At 40.5% G+C, this 25127-nt stretch overlaps 1 protein-coding gene across 2 annotated transcripts in view; it reads left to right on the top strand.

Moving 5' to 3' along the window:
- npffr1 (neuropeptide FF receptor 1) overlaps window positions 1–19744 on the top strand; it is a 41259-nt gene extending 21515 nt beyond the window's left edge. For both annotated transcript variants that reach the window (XM_008106658.3, XM_062976216.1), the window contains exons 3-4: window positions 5915–6014; window positions 11081–19744. In XM_008106658.3, coding sequence (XP_008104865.1) covers window positions 5915–6014; window positions 11081–11972 — 992 coding nt within the window. In that variant the 3' untranslated portion in view covers window positions 11973–19744. The remainder of the gene's footprint in view (window positions 1–5914; window positions 6015–11080) is intronic.
- Window positions 19745–25127: the final 5383 nt, after the last annotated feature.

The raw sequence follows: 25127 nt of genomic DNA, 5'->3' as shown, positions 1-25127 counted from the left end.
AAAGCAAGCAGGCAATTTTCAAGGTGCACTATGTGTGTGTATCTGTATTAAGAGCTAGAAACCCTAATTTGTTAAAATTCTGACCTTCTGTAAGCACTTGAGAGCTACAACGCAGAATCCTTTTAATCAACAGAATTAGCGAAGTAGTTGTTACAAGGTCATTAATGATTTGCCCTTTGCAAGAGATATGCTAGGTTTTCGGGTGCTTTATTTCTCTGGGTAGCATTCAGATTTAAGAGAATGGATACAAAGCTATTTCCTCTTTAATGCGGTCTGGTTTTAATTAAAAACAGAGTATCATTGTATTTGATGTTACAGGGCCCTTCCACACAGCCATATAACCCAGAATATCAAGGCAGATAATCCATAATATCGGTTTTGAACTGGGTTATCTGAGTCCACACTGCCATATAATCCAGTTCAATGTGGATTTTATACAGCTGTGTGGAAGGGGCCACAGTCATCCCTCCACATTTATGGTTTTGACTTTTGTGGATTTGATTAAAAATGGTTTCCCAAGGAATCTCTAGTGTAGAAGCACAAAGCCTTTAATTCCTAGTCCGTGTTCCCAATTAAGTCTAGAAACAAGGAGATTCTTAAGATTACAATAATTTATGCTGCAGAAGAATTAGGGGGTGGGCCTGTGCAATGCAAGGCAGGAATGTTCCACACAAAGAAAGAAAATGGCAGCAGCTTTATACATGATTTTTAAAACATACTCTCACATTTTACCCCTCTTTCTTCCTCCAGTTGAAGAGCAGAGGAGGTCCTGTTTTGCTATTTGTTGCTAGTGCCTTGGAGGCAGATGCATAATGTGACTGTTGAGATAGGATGCTGTTGAGTGTGTCTGATCAATTGTATAATACTTTGTTTTGAAAATGCCGCAAAAGCAATCACTAGGAGACACCCTTTCCTTTGGCTGGATCTACTTCCTTATACAGAATCCCAGGATCAGTTCCCAGGTTGTTTTCTTATCCTAGATTATCTGGCAGTGTAGACTCATATAATCTGGGATCAGATCCTGGGATATAGTGCAATGTAGAAGGGGCCGAACTCATATTACACATATATGATATGTATGGCAATTTTTGGAACACATTCTATGTCCCTGATGACACCTTGTCCTTTTTATACCGCTTCCCTTTTGAGAAACCTTTCCATATTCATTTATCTGCAGAGGAACTCTATGTGGCACACTATCAAATTTTAGTACATTGCCAGATTTGCTGGCTTTTAAGGTCCTGTAGGATTATTGTGCTTGCCTCTTTCCAATGAAATACTTGCCAGATCTTTTTCCACCGCTGTTCTGAGTTATAGGCACTCCCTGAATTATAAACATCCAATTTACAAATGACTCATAGTTAAGAACAGGGCTGAAACAACAGGAAATGAGAGAAATCTGCCCTAGGAAAGGAAATTCACTATTCAAAGAATTATCATGAGGAAAATGTGTATCCACTGAAGCTTTATCACCAAATCTTGTTTCAAAATCCAATTCTCACAGAGACAGAAAATGCGGTGAAATCTGAATAGGGGAACAGACAAAACAAACACTACAGAGTTGTTAACCTTTTCTTATACTATCTAAAGCCTGTGTGTGTAGTGTGTGTGTGTGTGTGTGTGTGTGGCTAGAATATTCCTGTTCTGACAAATTCAACTTACGAACAAACCTACTGAACCTATCTTGTGGGGACTGCCTGTATTTAGACCCTTTGTGACCATAGCTAGCGCCGATCCATGCCTCCCTCTTTCAACCCAGTAGATCTGAAATACGTCATTTGCGGAGAGATACATTTGCGGTGATACATTTTGTGACATCTTCATTCCCCATTTCTCCCCACAGTGAATGGCAGATGTTAGCTCTAAGTGTGCCCTTCCTCTCCTTGTTGCTGGCAATGTAGCTTTTGCTGCTCCAAGCAGCGAAGGTGAGAAGCAATTAGGAATACATCAGAAACATTTCAGACCCTCTTTACTGTGACCCAGCAAGTCAAGAGAGAGTCTTTCTTGGCTCTTCTAAGAGCAACATAGTAGCAAACAGAAGAGGTTTGTTTGCTACTCAAAAGAAATGCACAGGAAGTCAGCAATACAAAAAGACAGTGTACATACTTTAAAAATTGTACCTTGCTTACTTAAAATGTAGTACTTTGCTATTCTGCATCAGCTGGTTCTGCTATCTATCTATTGTTGTTGTTCTGATTGATGGCAACCCTAAGGCAAAACCTATTACAGGACTTTCTTGGCAGAATTTGTTCAGAAGGGTTTGGGATTTGCCTTCCTCTGAAGCTGAGAGAGTGTGGCTTACCCAGGGTCACCCAGTGGATTTCTATGACTGAAGCTGAATCTACACTGCACTCCATCCAAGAATCTGATCCCAAATTATCTGCTTTGAACTGAATTATATGAGTCTACACTGCTCTGGGATAAGCTGTTGTAGCCTGGTCGGAGTCTGAGCGCTGAGGATGAGGAAGGGGATGATGGGATGGAGCCTGGGGACCAGGGGAGGATGGAAGTGGCCTGGAGGGAGTTGTTATGGATTCTCATGGCAATTCCCAGGCAACTGGAGAAAGTAGTAAAAGTTCTCATGAGAATCTGATGGAGTTGTAGGCTGAAAGGAATGTGGGAGATGAATGTTTTTCCAGATCAAGTTGCCTTGAACTCCATAGACAAAATGCTAAACAAAGACAGGCTAGGTTTTCTCAGTGGCTTGGAGATAAGGAAAGGAAAAGCAGGTGTGTGTGAAGTGATGTCATGGGAGGGATTGAAACCTTTTAAGTGATTTCTTCCGATACAATCCATTGTGAGAGCAACATTGAATCCAAGGGGAAAACAGCCCTCGGTTCCAGTTTCTAGGTTTAGTTTCATGTATCCAAGTTTTCTTTAAAAAAAAATCTTTATTGAACATTTTTATCAAAGTAAATATACATTTTAAAAAGAGCAAAAGAAAGAAAAAGAAAGAAAAGAAAGAAAAAAGGAAAAGAAAAGAAAAGCAGGGACAAATAGAAGGGGTGGAAGGGGAAAGTGAAGAGAAAAAGAAAAAAAGAGAGAAAAATAAAATTTTAAAATTTGTTTCTGTTTCCAATTTCCTGTGTGATTTAGGCTACTTGCCTTGGATTCCTGCTATCATGTTTATGGATTCCTTATGAAGACTATGTTTAAATGGATTTTGGGCTTCTGTGATTCTTTTGGAATGGCTGTTTGAACTGTGATGCTTTTTTTTTATAAAGTTACTGATTTTTATATACTCATCTTTTAATATACTTTATCTTACTGGACTATTTTGGATATAGTGTGGTGTGTAGTGAAAAGGTGGTTCAGGGCTTTAGTGCAACATAAGCAGATGATCCTGGGATAAAGGGCAGTGTAGATCCAGCCTGAGCTGAATTTGAATATACATTGTGAGACAAGAGGACACCTAATCAGCATATTAAATATATTATTATTATTTGGGTTTTTTATCCTAGTTTTCTCCCAGAGCAGGACTCAAAGCAGCAATGATATATATGATAAATATTTTGTTATTTGATTTTTATTCAGTATTTTTGTAAAACACAGTATATCAAATACCATAGACTATATTTTAGGAATGGAATGGACAAATCACCTCTAAGTATTCCTTGCTTAAGGGCCCTTCCACACAGCCATATAACTGAGAATATCAAGGCAGAGAATCTACAATATCTGCTTTCAACTGGGTTATTTGAGTCCACATTGCCATATAAACCAGTTCAAAGCAGATAATGTGGGATTTTATACAGCTGTGTTGAAGGGACCCATGGGTTCACCAATAGTCGACAGGCTATAGTATATGCTTACTTATATATGTGTGTGCATAGTATATGCACACAGGGACTATGAGACATTTTTGGAAAGCAACATTTCCATTCTCTTCAAGCAGCATAGCTATCCATTAGCTGAATCTCCCTGTATAAAGGACAAAACAGATAGTCACAAAAAAGGTGAAAGAAAAGCACTGGGAGAAGTGTATAGCCCAATAATCTTTTTCCACCCAAAGTATCTAAATGGCATAGCAGTGCTTTGGAATGCAGCTAGTCAGTGCCAAGCACAAAGCTGACCAATTTGGAAAAGGATGAGGATGTGATCTTATAGTGAATGGAGACATCTAGAGGCAACTGCAAACATTATAGGCTGGTCAGAGTATGCTTAATGGCTCTGAAAGAACTTTGAGCCAAAGTGATCATTGGCATATGGAAAGCACCCTGATAAGTTAAGTAAAGGCAGATGAGGTCTGGCTTGTGATGCTTAAAATAATAAATCCAAATTCTCCCTGTCATTATTTATATCTAGATATAGATATACACATTATGTATGTACACAAATATTAAGCAGGGACTTATTCACAATAGAAACTTGTGGTACTTTATTCTACTCTAGGGAACTGTAGAACTATACCATCAGTTGGAGGCCCCTCCACCCATGCTATGCTAATATTTTATATATACAGTAGAGTTTCACTTATCCAATATAAACGGGCCGGCAGAACGTTGGATAAGTGAATATGTTGGATAATAAGGAGGGATTAAGGAAAAGCCTATTACACATCAAATTAGGTTATGATTTTACAACTTAAGCACCAAACATAATGTTTAACAACAAATTTGACAGAAAAAGTAGTTCAATACACAGTAATGCTATGCAGTAATTACTGTATTTACGAATTTAGCACCAAAATATCATGATGTATTGAAAACATTGATTACAAAAATGTGTTGGATAATCCAGAATGTTGAATAAGTGAGTGTTGGATAAGTGAGACTCTACTGTATACACACACACACACACACGTACAAATATAAATACAGGTATATGTATATGTATATATAATATTGTATATAATATACAATATAATATACAATAATAAATACAGTAGAGTCTCACTTATCCAACACTCGCTTATCCAACATTCTGGATTATCCAACGCATTTTTGTAGTCAATGTTTTCAATATATCGTGATATTTTGGTGCTAAATTTGTAAATACAGTAATTACTACATAGCATTACTGCGTATTGAACTACTTTTTCATGTTTGTTGTCTAACATGATGTTTTGGTGCTTCATTTGTAAAATCATAACCTAATTTGATGTTTAATAGGCTTATCCTTAATCCCTCCTTATTATCCAACATATTCGCTTATCCAACATTCTGCCGGCCCGTTTATGTTGGATAAGTGAGACTCTACTGTAATAATTAATATATTGTATATACATATAATATGGATAACATCATAATGTAATACAATATACTACTAATAATAATATATAATCATATTAATTATATATTATATATTACATGTAATATTACTAATAATATTACAGTATAGTGGTATAGTACAATATAGTAATATATAATGCTAATATTGTGCTATGCTAATAATATATTGAGTAAAACCCATTGATTTGATCACCAGATAAACAGCATAAGTGAAAACAGAAAGGTAGCCAGACTGGTGCATATGTATCAGACAGTTAAAGTGAATGTCTTGATATGCAATAAAATGCAAGTATGAAGGATACATATTAAAATGTAAGTATTCTGGATGATAAGACATCATTTTAAAGATCTGCATGAGTGTTGCATGGAAAAGAGGTTGAGAACAACTTGCAGGAGTGATCTTTTTTTCTGACCAACATTTGTTTTTCATCAAGAAAGAAATAGCCTTTCATATAACGCCAGTAAAATAGAATATAAATCAAAGTTGAACAACTCTCTGGCATAGAAGGGGAAATATCTCACAGAACTACAAATCCCAGAACATAGTCTTGAACCATGCCAATTAATGAGGTGTAAAACTGTTCTAATTCTGCAGTGTGGACACAACCTCAGCCCCATGCATTCTTCTCTGTTGGTTACTAAGACATAAATATGTTGCTGTGGCACTTTGCATATCATTTCAGGTTGGCCATTCGACATTGCCATGTGCAAGATGAGTGGGCTTGTCCAAGGGATGTCTGTCTCAGCTTCCGTTTTCACCCTGGTGGCCATAGCCGTGGAAAGGTAAGTTTGCATCTCTAGTTTCCTTGAGAAGGAAGGAAGGAAGGAAGGAAGGAAGGAAGGAAGGAAGGAAGGAAGGAGAAAAGGGAGAAATAAATAAATAAAGAGAAATAGGAAAAAGAGAGAGAAGGAGGAGAGGAGAAAGAAAGCTACTGTTCTGGTATCCAAGCGGAGGCAACAAGAGGGCTCTAGAGAAAGTATAGTCCATTTTATGGGAGTGGATAGTGTGTTGAAGGAGAAAAACAACTCTTGTTTATGACTGTCAGTAAGTTTCCAGTCCCAGTTCAAAGTGCAAGTAATCACCTATAAAGCCCTAAACGGTTCGGGCCCTGCCTATCTTCATGATCGCATCCTCCCCATGTACAGGCACGAGTGTTGAGATCTGCTGGACAGGCCCTCATCACGGTCCTGCCCCCGTCACAAGCACGGTTGGTGGGAAAGAAGGAGAGGGCCTTCTCGGTGTTGGCCCCAGGCTTTGGAATGCCCTCCCCAGGAAGATTAAGCTGGCCCCCACCCTATTCTCTTTCCGGATGTTTAGACAAGCCTTTGAGAACTTCTAGCCCAATAGTGTGCAATAATGATACAGCACAGCACTTTTATCCCATTCCCTTGTTCTTTAGCTACAACTTGCACTATCCTATTCCTTTCTTTTTGTTTACAGTTGGACATGTTCTTACGACAGATGACACTATAGATTTTTGGTCGCTGTTCTGAGTTCAAATTATTGTTTTATATACTCATGGTTTTATTTTATATTGTACTGTGTGTTTTTATGAGTTGTTTTAGGCACCTTGTACTATATTGAAGCTGCCCCAAGTCCTTTCAGGGAGTTGGAGGCAGGGTTAAAAAAAAAGTTATATGCTGTAATCCTCTCTGAGTCTCCTTGGGAAGAAGGATGGAATATAAATGAAGTATTATTATTATTATTATTATTATTATTATTATTATTATTATTATTATTAGGGAAGGGGGTGAGGGAGAATAACCAGTGAAAATGGTAGAAATTGTTTTCCTCCTTGAACTCCCCCCCCCATGGACTACCCTTCTCTCTCTAGCACCCTCTTGTGGCCTCCACCCAGATAACAGAATAGTACCGAAAGGAAGAAAAAGAAAGAAAGAAAGAAAGAAAGAAAGAAAGAAAGAAAGAAAGAAAGAAAGAAAGAAAGAAAGAAAGATAGGAAAAAGAGAGGGGAAGGAGGAAAAAGAAAAAGAAAGAAAGAAAGAAAGAAATGAAGGAAGAAAGAGAAGGAAGGAAGGAATCAGGAAAAGAAGAAAAACAAGAAACTGGGAAAGAAAGACAAGTAAGAAAAAGAGGGAAGAAATTCAGAATTCAGAAAGTGTGGTGTAGTGGTGGTTTGAACCTTGGACTATGGCTCTGAATCCATTGGGTGACTTTAGGCATAGGCAAGTCACACTCTCTCGGCCTCAAATGTTGATAAAGGCATCCCTCTTCACAAGACAAGTCAGTACTGTTCTGTTATCTGGGGGGGGGGGTCACCAGGGGGTGCCAGAGGGAGAAGGATAGTCCATTTCCCAGAATTCTACAAGAACAACCCAGGCAATTGGGAGTCGAAAGCCTCCATTCTATAATGCTAATGTTATCTTGTCTCTAGAGAAAATGGTACTGTTCCATTATCCAGGTGGCGGCCACTAGGAGGAGCAAGAGAGAGAAGGATAGTCCATTTTACAGCGGGGTAATTGATGGACAAAAATAATTTCCCACATTTTTGCTGGTTATTCCCTCTCCCCACTTCCCATATTATGAACTAGGGTTGTTTCCATGACGGGGACATGGGTGGGGGGAATAACAGGAAAACAGGGGGAAATTGTTTTCCTCCTTCAACTCACCCGCCACCCTGTAAAATGGACTATCCTTGTCTCTCTAGCGCACCCTGGTGACCTCCGCCTGGATAATGAAGCAGCACTGAAAACTCTGTAATAGGGTCACCCTAAGTCTGAAACAACTTGAAAGTCCACAACAACAACAATCCTAATTAATCTATACTTGGAAAGTGAGGTGCTAAAAACCTACTTGCAGCCCCAAGAGGCTTAGCCTATCAATTTTTGGCCCCTTACTACTCACAAGTTGTGCAGGCCTGCTCTAGAACATCATAATCTCCAACTCCATATTCTCTGTACATAAAAGTGAAGATCTTGCTGATTTAAAACAGAAAAGGAGTTCTTAATTTATTTTCCTTTTGCTGGTGATACCAGGTGCAGGGACAGCAGCCATATTTTGTCTTGAGGCTTTGTCAGAACCGTACCAATTTCTAGACAGCTGTGCCGCTTTCTGCTTGGCTTTCTATCTGGATTGGTTTTCAAACAATCTGGCTATAATACCAGTTGCCTGAACTTCAGTCTGATCCAATATGCCTGCATGGGGAGAAGAATGCCAAGAATGACAGTTAAAATTGGACTGAAGGGGAGGATATTAAATTTTAATAAAGATATATCCAAGTGGCTGTATTATATTAGAATACCCAACATTTTCCACAGTTTAATTACACAGTGAAAATACATTTGGATGAATCTCCTGAAATAGTTTAATGTTTATCAGTAGCCTGCAGAGGAAATAAAATTTAAAATGTCTGGCAAAGGACCATTTCATTTCCCAATGAATACAAAGCGACCATGCATATTCCTTGCCTTTAGCTATTGCTTAGGAAGTGGCTAACTAAAGTTCCCATCCCCTTACATAGTAATCTATGATATGATGTGCAGAAACAAAGGTTCCTATTGGAATTGCCCCTCACAGTGGGGATCACTTGCATAAGGAGAGTAAGAGTATCAGTCAGCCATTTCCTGAGTGACAAGATATCAGATCCTTGTCTACTGCAGAAGCTTCTGATAGCAAGTTAATATTGGGTTATTTTTGCAGCTCCTAAGCCACAGGATACATAGCAATTGTGAATATGAAGCAACCACAAACATAGAAACTCTTCATTATACATTAGTAGTTAGTGGCCAATAGGATTCCAGCCAATAGTAACAACAACCGAAGGGATTATTTTTATATAATTGCAATGACCTTGTAAGGTATGTTAGACCTCTTCACATTGAGAAGGGAAAGCACGGCTGACTGTCCTTTTAGTGTACAGAATCACCCCTCCTATTTTGTCAGCAGTCCCGTTTTGAGTTCTGCCTCCACATCACACTCACATGTGGAAACCAAAGAGTTGGCAATACATACATTTTATATTCATCACAAGATTAGTATTACTTTTAAAAAAAAAATAATCAGGAGAAACAACAACATCTGAAAACCAACAGATCCCTTGCTCTGCCCAAAACCTCTTATGTTAAAAGATATTGACACCAGTTTAAAACCATTTCTTTCTGTGGGATAAAATTGTTCTGCCCCAAATCCCATATTATACAAGAGACAGTGCTCCAGATTAAAAACATTTATTTCTATGGGATCCTATGGTTCTTCACCAGACCGCATAGGATATAGGAGACAGTGCTCTAGGTTAAAACCATTTCTTTCCATGAGATAAAATTGTTCTGCCCCAAACCCATATGATACAAGAGACTGTTGACTGTTGGGCAATGAAACAGGATGGGAAACTTTGATGGTTCCCATCCCACCAGTTTTTCAGTTGGAATCATGGGAGTAAAGCACAATAAGAGGTAGGAGCCCAGAACATGATTGCTGGCCTGTGTTCAGAGTTCCCTCCTTTCAGGACATTTCAGCCTCTTTTCAACCCTGGAACATGTGATTATCTCCATGCTGGAAAAGAGCTGAAGTGTCCTACAAGGGGGAAATTTCTCAATATGATAAGGTGTAATGGTTGACTGAACGTCTGATGAAGTTCATGACAGATAAGTGAAATGTGAGCTCAGGTCTCGCCAATTCATGTCTGTTTCCAAACTTAGTTTCACAATGCAGTTGATTTTACTAATGGAAACAATTTGTATAAATGTTTTTCTTCTTAATTACCTTTAGCCTATGATTATCTTCTATTCCCAGATAAATTAGATGGTCAAGATCTTGGATGGCAGAGGAGTAAAACTTCCCCAAATGGAACTACAGAAGCCGAAGGGAGAGAAAAGGAGGCTGAAGCAGCTTTGCTTTCACCTCACAAGGCATGCGCGTGCTTGAGAGGCGAGGAGGGACAAAGACGCTACTTGCCAGTGAGATTGTAAACAACACAAATATAGCATCCCTACCTCGCTTTTCACTTTTCGCGGGTGGTCCTGGAACGTCCCCCCTGTGATAAGTGAGGGGACACTGCAATATACATTAAAAACATACTCAGAGCTAATATCTAATAGCCAGGCGCAGTAAGCATATTCAAACTGGAGGCAAAACAAACATTATGTGCAATATCTTGTAACCTCTACTGCATGGACCAGAAGAAGTGCAGTAGCTGGGTATAGGTGGAGGTAAGGGACAGTCATCAATTTATGCCAAATGAATAAAACACACATTGAAATAGCCAGGTTTTCAGATCTTTATGGAATGTGGCAATGGTGGGGGCTAGTCTAATTTCTCTCGGGAGGGAGTTCCAAAGTTGGGGGACTACTGCCGAGAACATCCTCTCCCTCATCCCCATCAAACTGTGTTTGAGATGGCGGCGGGAGCAAGAGGTTCCGCCACAGTAGTCCTCCTCAGCCTTTGAGTAGATGGAGGAGAGCTAGGAAGATTGGAGCAGCATCTGACTGTGTCCTATAAACCATGTGCTGAATGATTACATTATCTACTGAGATCCACAGGGTTTATCTGGAGATCTCAGCAGATGATCCCAGAATTCTGTGTCTGGCTACAGGATGCTTCTCCAGTTCCCCCTGTCATTGCATAACTGTTGGAGAAGACTGTTATGCAGTCTTCTCCAATGACTCAGGCATGCCTTGATCATTGAAGAGGAAGGAAGAGAATACCAATCTCTACAATAACAAAAAAATAACATATGCAGGCATATATTATTGCCAGAATGCCAGTCAATATATGGGGAGACTATCAAAGGCACCTTAGGATGTGACATCAAAAATCTTTTGAGTACAGACCATGAGTTAAATGCTTGTTCCTTGTCCAGTGCTGAATATATGGCCCTTTCTTTCTCTTCCAGGTTTCGTTGCATTGTGTACCCATTCAGGCAGAGGTTAACCCTAAAGAAAGCACTAATCACCATTGTTATCATCTGGGTCTTAGCCCTGACCATTATGTGCCCCTCAGCAGTCACCTTGACCGTCACCAGGGTTGACTATCACTTCATGGTAGATGCCTACAATCATTCCTATCCACTATTCTCCTGCTGGGAAGCCTGGCCAGACCAGGAGATGCGTAAGATCTACACCACTATTCTTTTCTCCCACATTTACCTTGCTCCTTTCACTTCCATTGTTATAATGTACACTCGTGTTGCCTTCAAACTGTTCAAATCATCTGCACCCATATGCGGCTCGCAGTCAGAGGAGAATGAGGGGAGAAGGATCTCCAGGAGGAAAATCAGAGTGATCAACATGTTGATCATTGTGGCATTGTTCTTCACTCTCTCGTGGTTGCCCCTATGGACTTTAATGCTCCTCACAGACTATGGGAACCTAACTGAGTATCAACTGAACCTCATTACAGTTTATTTTTTCCCCTTTGCTCACTGGCTGGCTTTCTTTAACAGCAGCATTAACCCAATCATCTATGGGTATTTCAATGAGAACTTCCGGAGAGGATTCCAAGATGTCTTCAAATTTCAGCTCTGCTTCATGGAGAAGAGGGACAAGGACACCTATTCAGACAGGAACAACAGCGGATTGCTTTTTGGGACACGCAATCGGATTTTTGTTGAAGTCCAAGGCAGTGACTTGGCACAGCCCTCTGAATCTGGCCAAAGCAGCCTTTTGCAAGCAGGATTATTCCCAACGAGGAATGGACGGGCAGCTCACCATGGGTTGATGGTCGAGCATTTTGACAGTAAAGGTTGCTCTCCCAAAACTGTTAGTGTCTCAGCTTGGGATATGTAAGGATATCTGACACTCCACCAGCTGATGCTGACTTTACTAGATACCATTGTGTCATTTTTTCAGAGCTTGTGTGAATCAAATGCATTGTAGGATGGATTATCAAAACCAAATATTTTGCCCTTGTAATCTGTGAAGGGATGTGGGATTTTCTTATCCCATATAGGGGGATTTTCTCTTCTTCTAGCCACAAGTTTTGATACTCCAACATGACTTTTATAAAGTGTTTTGATTTATAAATGCTTAGCCCAGTGGTTCTCAAGACCTACAACTCCCAGAAATCCCAGCCAGTTTACCAGCTGTTAGGATTTCTGGGAGTTGAAGGCCAAAAACATCTGGGGACCCCAGGTTGAGAACCACTGGTTTAGCCCTTCCTCAAACCAGGTCTCAGACTGGATTGTGTGGCTTGAGGCTTTCCTTCTGTGTTAGGACAAAAGACACATTTGTTTTGAAATAGGCTTCTTAACATGGGGCTGTGGCTGGTCAACAATCTCATTTATTGGACACTACTGGTGTGCTACCTCAATAAAGGAACAACAAAGGAAGACTGAGAAATCGAAGAAGAAAAGCATCCATCGTGGAAACAATGGGACAAATCGAATATTCTGCATCAGTCTAACACTCCCGTTAACTTATGTGACACTGTCAGTGCAGACGTTAACATTATGTCATGGTTGTTAATTCTACAGAGAGCTTGGAAAAGTTACTTTTGTGGACTACAACTCCCGGAGTCATCTAGCCAACATGGTCAGCAGATATGCCAAACTGTGAACTAGTGACAGGAAAACTGAGGAAAAATAATGGTAATGCCATTTCTGTGATCACAGAAAGTTACTTTGTCTAAAGGGCTTGACTGGGTTGTTGTTCCAGTTCTCTTCTGCCTGTACGGAGATAATTTTCCTGCTTATTTTGGGCAGGTGATTGAAAGCTTGCTCCTTTTTCACCCTTCCTCCTTTCTCTGCAGGAAGATTGCCCCACCTTTCTTCGGACTTATTTTGCAACATCTTTGGGATACAAACCAAATGCTCTACTGCTGTACCTCATGATAGCCCAGGTCTGGGGAAAGCGTGGGTCTCCAGATGCTGCTGTGGCTTCCATCATTCCTCCGCATGGGCTATGCAGTCACTATCAGTTGCACATCATAGCAGTAGCCAGTGTAATATTATTTTTTCAAAACAAACAGTGGAAGGAGATTCAGGAATAAATAAATTCAGGATAAATAGTTTGATCAGGCACCTGAAAATTTTAGACATCCTTCCTTATACTGCCAACTGCAGGATTCCCCATGAAGCAGCCACGGCAGTTAAAAGTAGAATCATAGAACAAGAATTCTATAGTGTGAAGGGCTGTAAAACTATACACAGAAACCAGAAGTGAATTCAGGTCAACGATGGGAACATAAGGCTTTCAAAATTGATTCATTAATGTTGATAGTTAATAATTTGGAATCAATCAATTAACGTTAACACTGTGCAATGTGTTGCATTGACCATCATGTATTACTTTGGTGAACTGACTAATTTAAAGAAACTATTGAAGGTACATAAAATTACTCATTGGGTTGTTCCTATTGCCCTCTAGTGTTCAGTTCCATTTGTTTCTTCAAAAGTACCGCATGTAACATTTTCGTAGTTTTAAATTGCCTTCCTCGGCCTGGCACTTTGCATGTATCCCAAATGCACTAGGACTGCCATGTTGGATAAGGCTGTCCTAAAGTGTAGAGCTGACATTTGATCACTGATCTGCAAATCTTTCCTTCTTTCCACTTGATGTATATGTCTGCTTTCAAGTTGGCTGTTACTTTATGCCAGTGGTTCTCAACCTTCCTAATGGCATGACTCCTGAATACAGTTCCTCATGTTGTGTTGACCCCCAATCATAACATTATTTTCATGGCTATTTCATAACTGTAATTTTGCTACTGTTATGAATCATAATGTAAATATCTGATATACAGGATGTATTTTCATTCACTGGACCAAATTTAGCACAAATACCTGATACACCCAAATTTGAACACTGGTGGGGTTGGAGGGGGGGGGGTGATATTGTCATTTGGGAGTTGTAGTTGCTGGGATTTATAGTTAACCTACAATCAAAGAACATTCTGAACTCCACCAACGATGAAATTGAACCAAACTTGGCACACACAACTTCCACAACCAACAGAAAATACTGGAAGGGTTTGGTGAGCACTGACCTTAAGTTTTGGAGCTGTAGTTCGCCTACATCCAGATAGCACTGTGGATTCCAAACAATGATGTTCTGGACCAAACTTGGCATGAATACTCAATATGCCCAGATTTGAACACTGGTGGGGTTTGGGGAAAATAGACCTTGACATTTGGAAGTTGTATTTGCTGGCATTTATAGTTCATGTACAATCAAAGAGCCCCTTGAACACCACCAATGATAGAATTGAGCCAAACTTCCCACACAGAACCCCCATGGTGACCCCTCTGAAATTCCCCTTGCAACCCTCCCAGGGGTCCCGACCCCCAGGTTTTTGTTTTTTTTGTGTCAGGAGCGACTTGAGAAACTGCAAGTCGCTTCTGGTGTGAGAGAATTGGCCGTCTGCAAGGATATTGCCCAGGGGACGCCTGGATGTTTTTATCATCCTTGTGGGAGGCTTCTCTCATGTCCCCGCGTGGAACTGGAGCTGATAGAGGGAGCTCATCCGCGTTCTCCCCAGATGGGATTCGAACCTGGCAGCTTTCAGATCAGCAACCCAACCTTCAAGTCACAAGGCTTTAATCCACTACGCCATCGGGGGCTCCACTCCCAGGTTGAGAAACACTGCTTTATGGTAACACCATAGATTTCATAGGATTTTCTTAGACAGGAGATACAGTCAGCCCTCCATATCTGTATCCACAATTCTGTCAGCGGGGATGATGGGTAGCAGAGTGAAATCCAAAAATTCACCATCCCGGTTCACCTCCTTCTCTCCAGACTGTTTCCCCGTGTGGAAAACACCACTGGACAAACTCACTCCAGCAGATGAGGGTTCAGTTGGTAGTCCAACGGCAAACAACTTTATTTACATGATCTATTTACAGATAGAGCAAATTCAGTCCTTTCCTGCTCCATGAGTACTTTCCGAAAGACTCATGCACACACACACAGCTCATTGCTCATCGCTGTTCTCGTTCTACACAGGAAAACTTACTCCCTTGCATTCCACAGGAACCAAGATAGTACGTCCCGGTCAAAACACACTTGACCCCATTGGTCCTGTGATACATCAATCATAGCAGACTTTCATTAACTCCATAATTGCTGTATCCAGATTGATTTTAACATTTCACAATACACAATACCCTGACAATTCCCCTCCGAAATGTTCAAATCAATTCTCTACATATACTTTAACACTCTACACATTTGATCAATCTCTTGAAGTTCCACAAGATAATGCATGTATACATACAGCCATTTTCAATCACATGTAAATTGTTTTGATCACAATACATCAACTCTCTTCTTGCATCTTTATTAACACAATCGATGCCAGAACCATAACCTAATACACTGATGCTTCACTTCATTAATCAATAGTTTTCCCAACCTCTGAAAACTTAATTCATTGTGCCACATAGATTCATTTGATGCTGCCAGACTATATTACAACCACTGCTGGCTTAACCATGGATTTCAATTTCTCTTAAAATCCAATTTCTTAAAACCAATTCATTACATAATCAAACTTCACCCAAAAAACTCTAGAGAGTTCTTTCTCTCACTCTCTATCTCTTTTACATCTTTATTTTTCATCACAATTATTCACAAAACTGATTTAACTCTCTCTGAACATATATACATATTTCAACTTCCGTTCAGACTAATAAACAGGCACAATGTTTTTGCATCTCTTGCGCTTTGGCAACACCTGTGCCAATTGACAAGTTGGAGACCACTGATCAACTGATTCAATTTCGGTCTCAAGAAGAGATATATCTTCACTTTTTTCTGTCACCTGCTCTTCACTCTCAAGCTTAGGTGATTTTTTCCCTTTACCCCTTCTCTTCTGACTCTTCTGGGGAGTCTGTACTTCCCCATGTTTCACTGGAGTAACCATCTCCTCCTTAATGGTTCGTTGCATATCCTTTTCAACAACAGAACCCCCTCCACCTGAAGCTTTCTGTACCTCCGCTTCCTTTGTGGAATTGTTATTAAACAACATCTCTTTGTTCAAATGCAACCTGTCCCAGCCTTCATCCTTCTCAAAGAACGCCTTCTTTGAGAAAATAAGCCTCCCAAGACCACTGTGAAATTTAAGCTTGTCTTGGTAGTAGCCTAAGAACTGCATCCTTTTCCACTTAGGCTCACCCTTTTTCCTTTGGTTGGCTGGAACTAATACATTAGCATTTTGACCATATACTTTTAGATATCCTATATTTGGGGTTTTTTTGTACATTCTCCGAAATGGGATGTCATCCAATTCCTCATCCCATAACCTGTTTAAAATGTAATTACTTGTGTGTGAACACTCTGGCCAATTCTTAGTTGAGCTTTTGGAATCTCTAATTAAACACTCATTCATGTGAAGAATTTGCTTCATCCTATTTTGAGCCACGCCTTCTTCATTTGACTTATTTGATTTTACATTTTTAAATCCTATATTCCTTTCACTCAACATTTTCTTCATCTCTTCATTACATACATTAACTCCTTTGTCAAAAACTATTTGACCTACATGCTGTTCATAGACCCTTTGAACCATGTCTATCCAATTAGACACCTTTACAACAGCTTCCTTCAAATCCTTAAGGAAGTAAATATATCCAAATCTCGTGTGTCTATCTACTAACAGCAAAGTAAATTGAGAACCTCCCTGGCTTTTTACATCAGATTCTGTTACATATATATGGACCATTTCAAACATTTCCTGGGTCTTAATTCCAGATCTTTTTGGATGCTCTTTTGATTCAATTCCCATCTCTGAACAAACTGCACAGTCTAATAAATTTTCACATTTCTCACACTCAAAATCTGTGCATATTTCTAAAGTCTTTCTGAGCACCTCTACACGTGCATGACCCATTGCTCTGTGAAGATGATGGATACACCTGTCATGCATAATTTTCTGCTTCACACAATAGACTTGTGCCCCATCTGGAAAGTTATTTTTGTCAAACATCATATACATTTTGTTTCTTTTTACACCTTTTGCGACTACTCGTCCATCTCTCTGTATATAGTAATAGATCCCACTAAAAATTACTCTATATCCGTTCTCAGTTAAGGTAGCCACACTTAATAAATTAGAACTCAATTCTGGGATGTAAAGTACATTTTCCCAATCCACATTCAAGCAAGGAATGAACACAGTGCCACATTTGTTGAACTTCCTCTCAGTTCCATCAGCCAAAGTCACTGCTGTTCCAGACACATCCCTTCTGTTTTTCAAAAGTTTAAGATTTGTAACAACATGGTGTGTACAACCTGAGTCCAAATACCACTTGTTCTTTTCGGTGATCCTTCCATTCACCGCAGCCATAAACACTTGGGGCTTAGTTGTTGTTGACAAATTCTTAGCCCCTCTGTTCCCATGAGAACTTCTTGCCTTGTTGTTTGGGCAACTCCTGGCAAAATGCCCCGGCTTGTTGCAGACAAAACACCGCCGTGTTTTGACCTGATGTACTGCAACCTCCTCACGATTCTCAGGAACACCATCTGGACCAAAGCCGACCACTTGCGCCCCCTCCTGGTCGCACTGCGCTATCGTCTGCTTCTGGGCTTGTTCAAATGCCCTCCGGTCCACTTCTTCTTGGATTCTCCCACAAACTGAATCCAAAGTTAAATCCTGGACTCTCACATTCTGGAAAGAATGTACCAGAAAGTCCCAGTCCTCAGACAAGCTGCACAGCACCAGATAACACTTCTGTGCTTCAGAATATTGTAGGCCTCTTTCCTCAGCTCCAATCAATAATTGCTTTACATTGTCCAAATGTTTTCTGACATCTTGGCCCTGAACAAGTTTTGCTGAAAACAGCCTCTTAGTCCAAATCATTTGAGACATGCAAGTCTCTCTCTCATGGACATTTCTTAAAGCTTGCCATATCTCCTCAGGAGTGTCCTTGTTTCTCACATGGACAAGTTGGTTTGGTTGGAGGCACAGTATCAAATATGCTTTGGCTTTCCTTCTGTGCTCAGCATTTTGATCTGAACCATTGAGGGTACTCTCCAAATCTTCTGATGCCAGCAAAGACCGCATCATTACTGACCACGAAGCATAATTATAATCAGACAGCTTTTCCATGCTGGAAATGAAGCTTTTCCCAGCCATCTCAGCCATCAAGATTCAACACCCCAAGCTCCCGGTGAATCAGCTGCCTCCGTGACCCTCGGTCCCCGAGATTAAGCCGTATTGCCACTTACTCAAGTGCAGACTCAGGCGGTCACAATCTTCTCCTGCAGCTTCACTGGAGCTCTCTTTCGGGTCCCCTCCGTCTCTGGAATCCCTCTCACAGCCGCACAGTTGCTGAAAGCTCACCAGCCATCAGCATCTCCATCTACTGCGCAGCAGGAAGCGTGGAGGCCTGGGCCCATAACCCAATGTCAGCGGGGATGATGGGTAGCAGAGTGAAATCCAAAAATTCACCATCCCGGTTCACCTCCTTCTCTCCAGACTGTTTCCCCGTGTGGAAAACAGCACTGGACAAACTCACTCCAGCAGATGAGGGTTCAGTTGGTAGTCCAACGGCAAACAACTTTATTTACATGATCTATTTACAGATAGAGCAAATTCAGTCCTTTCCTCCTCCATGAGTACTTTCCGAAAGACTCATGCACACACACACAGCTCATTGCTCATCGCTGTTCTCGTTCTACACAGGAAAACTTACTCCCTTGCATTCCACAGGAACCAAGATAGTACGTCCCAGTCAAAACACACTTGACCCCATTGGTCCTGTGATACATCAATCATAGCAGACTTTCATTAACTCCATAATTGCTGTATCCAGATTGATTTTAACATTTCACAATACACAATACCCTGACAAATTCAACCATTCACCGCTTGAAAATGCTTTTTACAAAAACAAAAAGCAAACATTGATTTTGTCATTTGATATAGGGACTCAATTTTACTATACCATTGTATGTAATGGAAGTTGAGCATCTGCATATTTAGTATCCTGAAACCAAATTCCAGTGGAAACCAAGGGCGCACTGTATTTGTGTCCAGGATTTCTTGACTTGTACTATTTACATTTATTTTACAGCGATTTTCTCCTTTTCCTTCAAGCAAGTTGCAAGCATGGCTAGTTTCATTTTTTTAAATCATAAAAATGGCATAACAGTTTCACCTCCTTTCAGAAAGGTATGTGGTTCTGCAGTATGAAGATGCCAACGAATTGTGTGTGTGTGTGTGTGTGTGATTTTGCTCCTGTGCCTTTAACAGCCATTGGATCTGCAGAAGACTGTGGCATCATTTACAAATTCTTGCAGATCCTGCCAAAGACACAGGTGCAGAGACTCTACACAAATGTCATGCCTGCTCTTAACCATTTTTTCCCTGAATTTAAAAGAATAAAACAGCCAGTGAATAAAACAGCCAGTGAAATTAAGTGTGCAGTCAAATCAGGATATGTCCATGAAACTCAAGTGGAGAATTCATCTGCCTAAGTAAAGTGTTTGATGCCTGCATTGGTGCACTGCTTTGTCTTCTCCCGCACTCACTGTTAAGTAAAGATTATGCCTTGTGTTGTAAATGACAATTTTGCTGTTTTTGACAATGTAACAGAAATAAAGGCTACTCTCTGCTGCCATCTTATTTTGAATCACAAGGGTATAAGCACTAGGTGCTGCAGACTGCTGTGGCTCTCACAAGTACCAACTCTGCAATCTGCCCTTGCATTTTCTCCTTTTTTTAATGTCAGGAGTAGCTTGAGAAACTGCAAGTCGCTTCTGGTGTGAGAGAATTGGCCATCAGCAAGGACGTTGCCCAGGGAACGCCCGGATGTTTGCTGTTTTACCATTCTTGTGGGAGGCTTCTCTCATGGCCCCGCATGTTGAGCTGGAGCTGACAGAGGGAACTCATCCACGCTCTCCCCCGATTCGAACCGGCAACCAACCCAACCTTCAGGTCACCAGTCCTGCCAGCACAAGGGTTTAACCCATTTTCCCATTGATTTATAGTAATAATAGAATCAGAGTTGGATGAGGCTCCAAGGGCCATCTAGTCCAATCCCCTTCTGCCATGCAGGAACACACAATCAAAGCATCCTCAACAGATGGCCGTTCAGCCTCTGCTTAAAAGCCTCCAGAGAAGAATATTCCACAAAGCTCTGAGGCATACTCCACTGCCAAACAGCTCTTAGTAATGGGCAGGAGGAAATATTTGCCTACATGCCATCCAAAACTTTGTCTTAACAGAGGGAAACCTCTGGCCCATCAGAGATGTCAGAACTTCATATTCCAAAAGCCGTAAGTCGAATAATCAGAAATTATAAGACCTATACAGTCAGCCCTCCGCATTTGCAGATTTGACTTTTACTGATTTGATTATTTATGGATTAGATTAATACGATCTCTCTAGAAATCTCTAGGTCCTCCAGCGTAACTCTGGTCAACTTCCACTAGACACTGACCACAGAATTTCACTGGAGAACCTAAAGAGTCCTAGAAGGTGGTCCCTCGGGTTAATTTTGTTTATTCCTGGTTTTTCCACTAAGCCAGAGATTAACAGCTTCAGAAGTTTCAAGGATAGACAAAAATGACCAAATGTTTCTTGGATCAAGAGTAAGGTTGATTTTATGCTTAGAAAAAAGCAAAAGGAAAAAAAAAAACAATGTACATGCATGTGGGTACCAGCCTATCTTTTATGGGAGGGATCCTAGAACAATAGTTTTATACCAGCTAGCATCAGATGAAATCATCCAGATACTGTTTCTCTGCTGTTAATGATCTCTAGTATCCAAGTCCTAAAACAGGAGGTCTCCATTATAGTGAGTTTATTTGATCACATAAATGCATAGTGAGCTTCACAAACAAATTGAAGTGTCACGCCTGCTCCTCGGTCCAACTTCTTGAAGAAACTTTTCCCTTTCTGTGAGCATGTGCCGTAAAGCTATTATGTCATCTTTTATTGCTGGAGCATACATAATGAGACAGAAACCCCGGTGGCGAAGTGTGTTAAAGCACTGAGCTGCTGAACTTGCAGACCGAAAAGTCCCAGGTTCAAATCCCAGGAGCGGAGTGAATGCCCGCTGTTGCTCCAGCTTCTGCCAATCTAGCAGTTCGAAAACATGCCAATGTGAGTAGATCAATAGGTACCGCTCCGGCGGGAAGGTAACGGTGCTCCATGCAGTCATGCCTGCCACATGACCTTGGAGGTGTCTACGGACAATGCCGGCTTTTCGGCTTAGAAATGGAGATGAGCACCAACCCCCAGAGTCAGACATGACTGGACTTAACGTCAGGGGAAACCTTTACCTTTACCTTTTTTACATAATGAGACTTACTATGTCAGTGCTAGCTAATTAGCCTCCTCGTTTATTCCCATTGCTTATGAGAAGATTTATGACCTTGCCGTATCAACTAGTTTTTCTTCCCTACTACATTACCCTGTGAAGCTCTGAAGTCTTAGAAAACAACTCTTTAAATCTGTTCTTTTGAGGTTCATGCTAAGTCAAGCTGCCTCTTCTTGGAGGCTGTTAGAGCTAACTAAAACTAACTTTCAGGTGAGGGGCAGAGCAGTGATCAATATCAATTTGCTATTAGGCAATGAAGTTATTAGGCAATTATCAATACAGTGTTGTTGCAAATCAAAGCACTGATTAAAACATTATGCAATTATTGTTGAGTACACTTGTTAATGGCGCCCCATGCAGTCATGCCAGACACATAACCTTGGAGGTGTCTACAGACAATGCCAGCTTTTTGGCTTAGAAATGAGGATGAGCACCAACCACCTAGATTTAATGTCAGGGGAAAACCTTTACCTTTACCTTTACACTTGTTAAGAAATTATCATTAGCAAATATCACAGAATCAAATTATCCCAACCTACGTTTCTTCATTCATCTCATGATTCTTAAGGCCAATGGGAAGTGTATATTTGTCTCTCTCTGATCCGTCTGGTCAGGTGATATGGCTTTGCTTGATGACATCATAAACTATAAATATGGGAATTTCAGGCAATTAGCAGCTATTGATTGGTCATTACATGTTCTTTGTGTATAGACTATTGTGTTTGTTTGCATACTCTACAAGTATACTAGTATTCTGGGATATCATTCAACAGTATTGGGGTGGGGGACCCAAAAGTTTGATTTCTGTCTCACATTTGGCACCCCTGACTACTGGAAACGTGGAGACCTGATTGTAGTTCAAAATAGCTAGTGCACCTAAGGTTCCCCACCCAATGCTTTACCTCTTAGTAACTACATGTTGTTTCTCTTAAAAGAATTATTTATTTATTTACAGTATTTATATTCCACCTTTATTTACTTATTTATTTATTCACCCTATTTTTACATCACCTTTCTCTACCCCAAAGGGGACTCAAAGTGGCTTACATATGACAATTATTCAATGCCATAAACACATACAAACATTCGGCTTAAAATAAACTGAATTTAAAATTATACATATTAAACATTTAAAAACATTATATTCAATTCAACATTACACCTCGAAGGGGACAGGGCGAATCACAGAACATACATATGCAGCAAACATTCAATGCCGTTTATGTACTCACAAGACAGATAATTGTACATAGATAGAGGTATATATAGGCTTTTCTCATCTTCGGCATCTTGGAGGCTTCTGCTTAGTTCCAACTACCGGGGGTGTGGTGGTGGTACTGTCGCTCCATTACCCTGCCAAAAAGCTTTGTTCGTAAACTTTCCTTCTTTCATCAAATCACTGGCATTTTTCTGGCATTTCCTTTGTGAGTGCCTTAAAATACCACCCTGCTTTTAAGCGGTACCTATTTATCTACTAAAATGTTGCTTTCGAACCATTAGGTAGGCGGAAGCTGGGCTAAAAGCCAAGAGTCCACCCTGACTTGAGCTTCGAACTGTCAACCTTTGAGTGACAAGATTTACTGCAGCTGGTGGTTTAACCTGCTATGAGAATATATGTAGTTGTGTTGATTTAATCTATGGAGTATCTAGTTTAAAGTCCAACTCTGACAGTGGCTAGATGCCTATGAGAAACCATCTCACAATCCCCACCCCAGCATGGCCTGAGTACAAATGTGCTGCCTCATCTCATATTTGTCCGCAGTTTATACAGAAATGCAGTACTTCACCCCCATCCACAGAGCACTGCAGCCAGGCGATGACCAGCCAACAACAGATCTGGACCACACTTGGTACACAGACCCAAAATGGCCAACTTTCAATACTGGCATGGTTTCGGGAGGATTGACCCACTATTCTGGGAATTGTAGTTCACCCACTCCAAACTGAGAATACCTAATAATCCAAGACAAATAATGCCTTTATCAAATAACCTAGGCATCGCCGGGTTCCCAAGCTAGTGGAATATAAACAGACAGGCAATTGATGGGTTGCCTCTAAACAGTATGATTAATGCAGTTTTATGCTACTTTAAGTGTGATGGCTCAAGGTTATGGACTTGTGAGAGTTGTAGTTTCACAAGGCGTTAGCCTTTTCTGCAAAAGAGTGCTGGTGCCTCTCCAAACTACAATTCTCACCATTCCAAAGCATTGAATCATGGCAGTTAAAGTGATGTCAACCTGCCTTAAAGTTACAGCGCAGATGTACTCAGGGAAAGGATATCTCTATTGCTTTATGCTTTCTTTTTAAAAAAAATATATAGAAAACATCTTAAAACCATCCCAATACTGGCAACATGCTGGACTATAATGCTCATTTTCCCAGACAGACTATGCTGTTTCCCAGAAAGTCTTTTGTAATTTCTCGTATTTGGTTAGATACTGAATCATCGCAGTTACACAAATAAACCAGATTCCCTTTCAATTTCACTTTGAAAGCTGAGCTGAAACATTGCTCTGTTCCTGTAATCCAAATAAGGTGAAAGCAAAAGTGAAATGACAAAATTGTATTGTACTTTCTGATGATTTTTTTTTGTTTCTAGGTGGTGGTGGTGCAGTGATATCACCATAAAAAGCATATCCACACTTTTCTAGCAGATGAAATTCAGAATGACCCTTTTTCTTTCACCTGGGTTTAGATCGGCTTTATATGGCAGTGCAGATCCAGCCATACTTTTAACCCTTGTGCAAATTTTGCTTTGCCGCCAGCTCAGCTCACAGTAAAATGTCTCTCTGGTTGGCATGTCATCTCATTCTTCTCAGACAACTTGCTAAGTAATCAGGACATAGCTATAGTTAGGGTGTGAGTAACTGGCTCTAATTGGATTGTGATGCACATAAAACTGCATTTAAACTAGGCAGGGTGTTCAGTGGCATCCAAATAGCTTCTTGGGTAGCACAGGCTTTTGTTCGCCTTCAGTTGCATAGTTACCTGAAAGTGTATTCTAGTAACTGGCTGAAATTCAGGTTCTTTTTTTGCAATAGTAACCTTTCAGCCTGAATTTCAGAAAGGTGAGAGAACACAACCTTCATCCTGCCCTTGGCCTAATTTTGAGAGGTCTCTATCTGATCAGTTTGCAAGAATGGAGGTGAAAGAGGGAGAAAAGGGCTGAACTTGTCTGCTTTGGGCAATGGCTCCAACTAATGCTGGCTTCATCTGTGATAAGTGAGAGTAGTTCAGAAGCAAAAAGGAAGCATCATTATTAGGGGTGTGCAAATTTTCATTTTTAAATCGTAAGTCGTATGCAATTGTAAGGTTTGTATATACAAACAGATATTAAGAAACAAGGTTGGGGGTGCCCACGCAAAAACTTAAGAATCAAAACTCGCCCAATACATTTTCATTTGAATTCTGTCAGTTTCCATTTTCAGCGCAAGCAAGGCAAAGCCAAAAAGGCTGCCATTTCTCTTTCAGCTAAGAAGAGATAGACTGCCTCTCGCCATGAGGAGAGGAAAGCAGGAAGGCGGGATGAGCTGAGTGAGCTGGGAAAGGGACTGAGAGGACACATAATTCTGGGAAATATAGTTTGGGAGGCCAAGGAGCCCTATGGCAGAGAATTCAAAAGGCCCTGCCCTAAACTACATTGCCCAGAATTCTGCTCAGCATCAAAAAGTCCCAATGA

This window comes from Anolis carolinensis, chromosome 3, assembly GCF_035594765.1.
Source record: "Anolis carolinensis isolate JA03-04 chromosome 3, rAnoCar3.1.pri, whole genome shotgun sequence".
NCBI lineage: Eukaryota > Metazoa > Chordata > Lepidosauria > Squamata > Dactyloidae > Anolis > Anolis carolinensis.
This window is presented reverse-complemented; position numbering and strand designations above follow the sequence as displayed.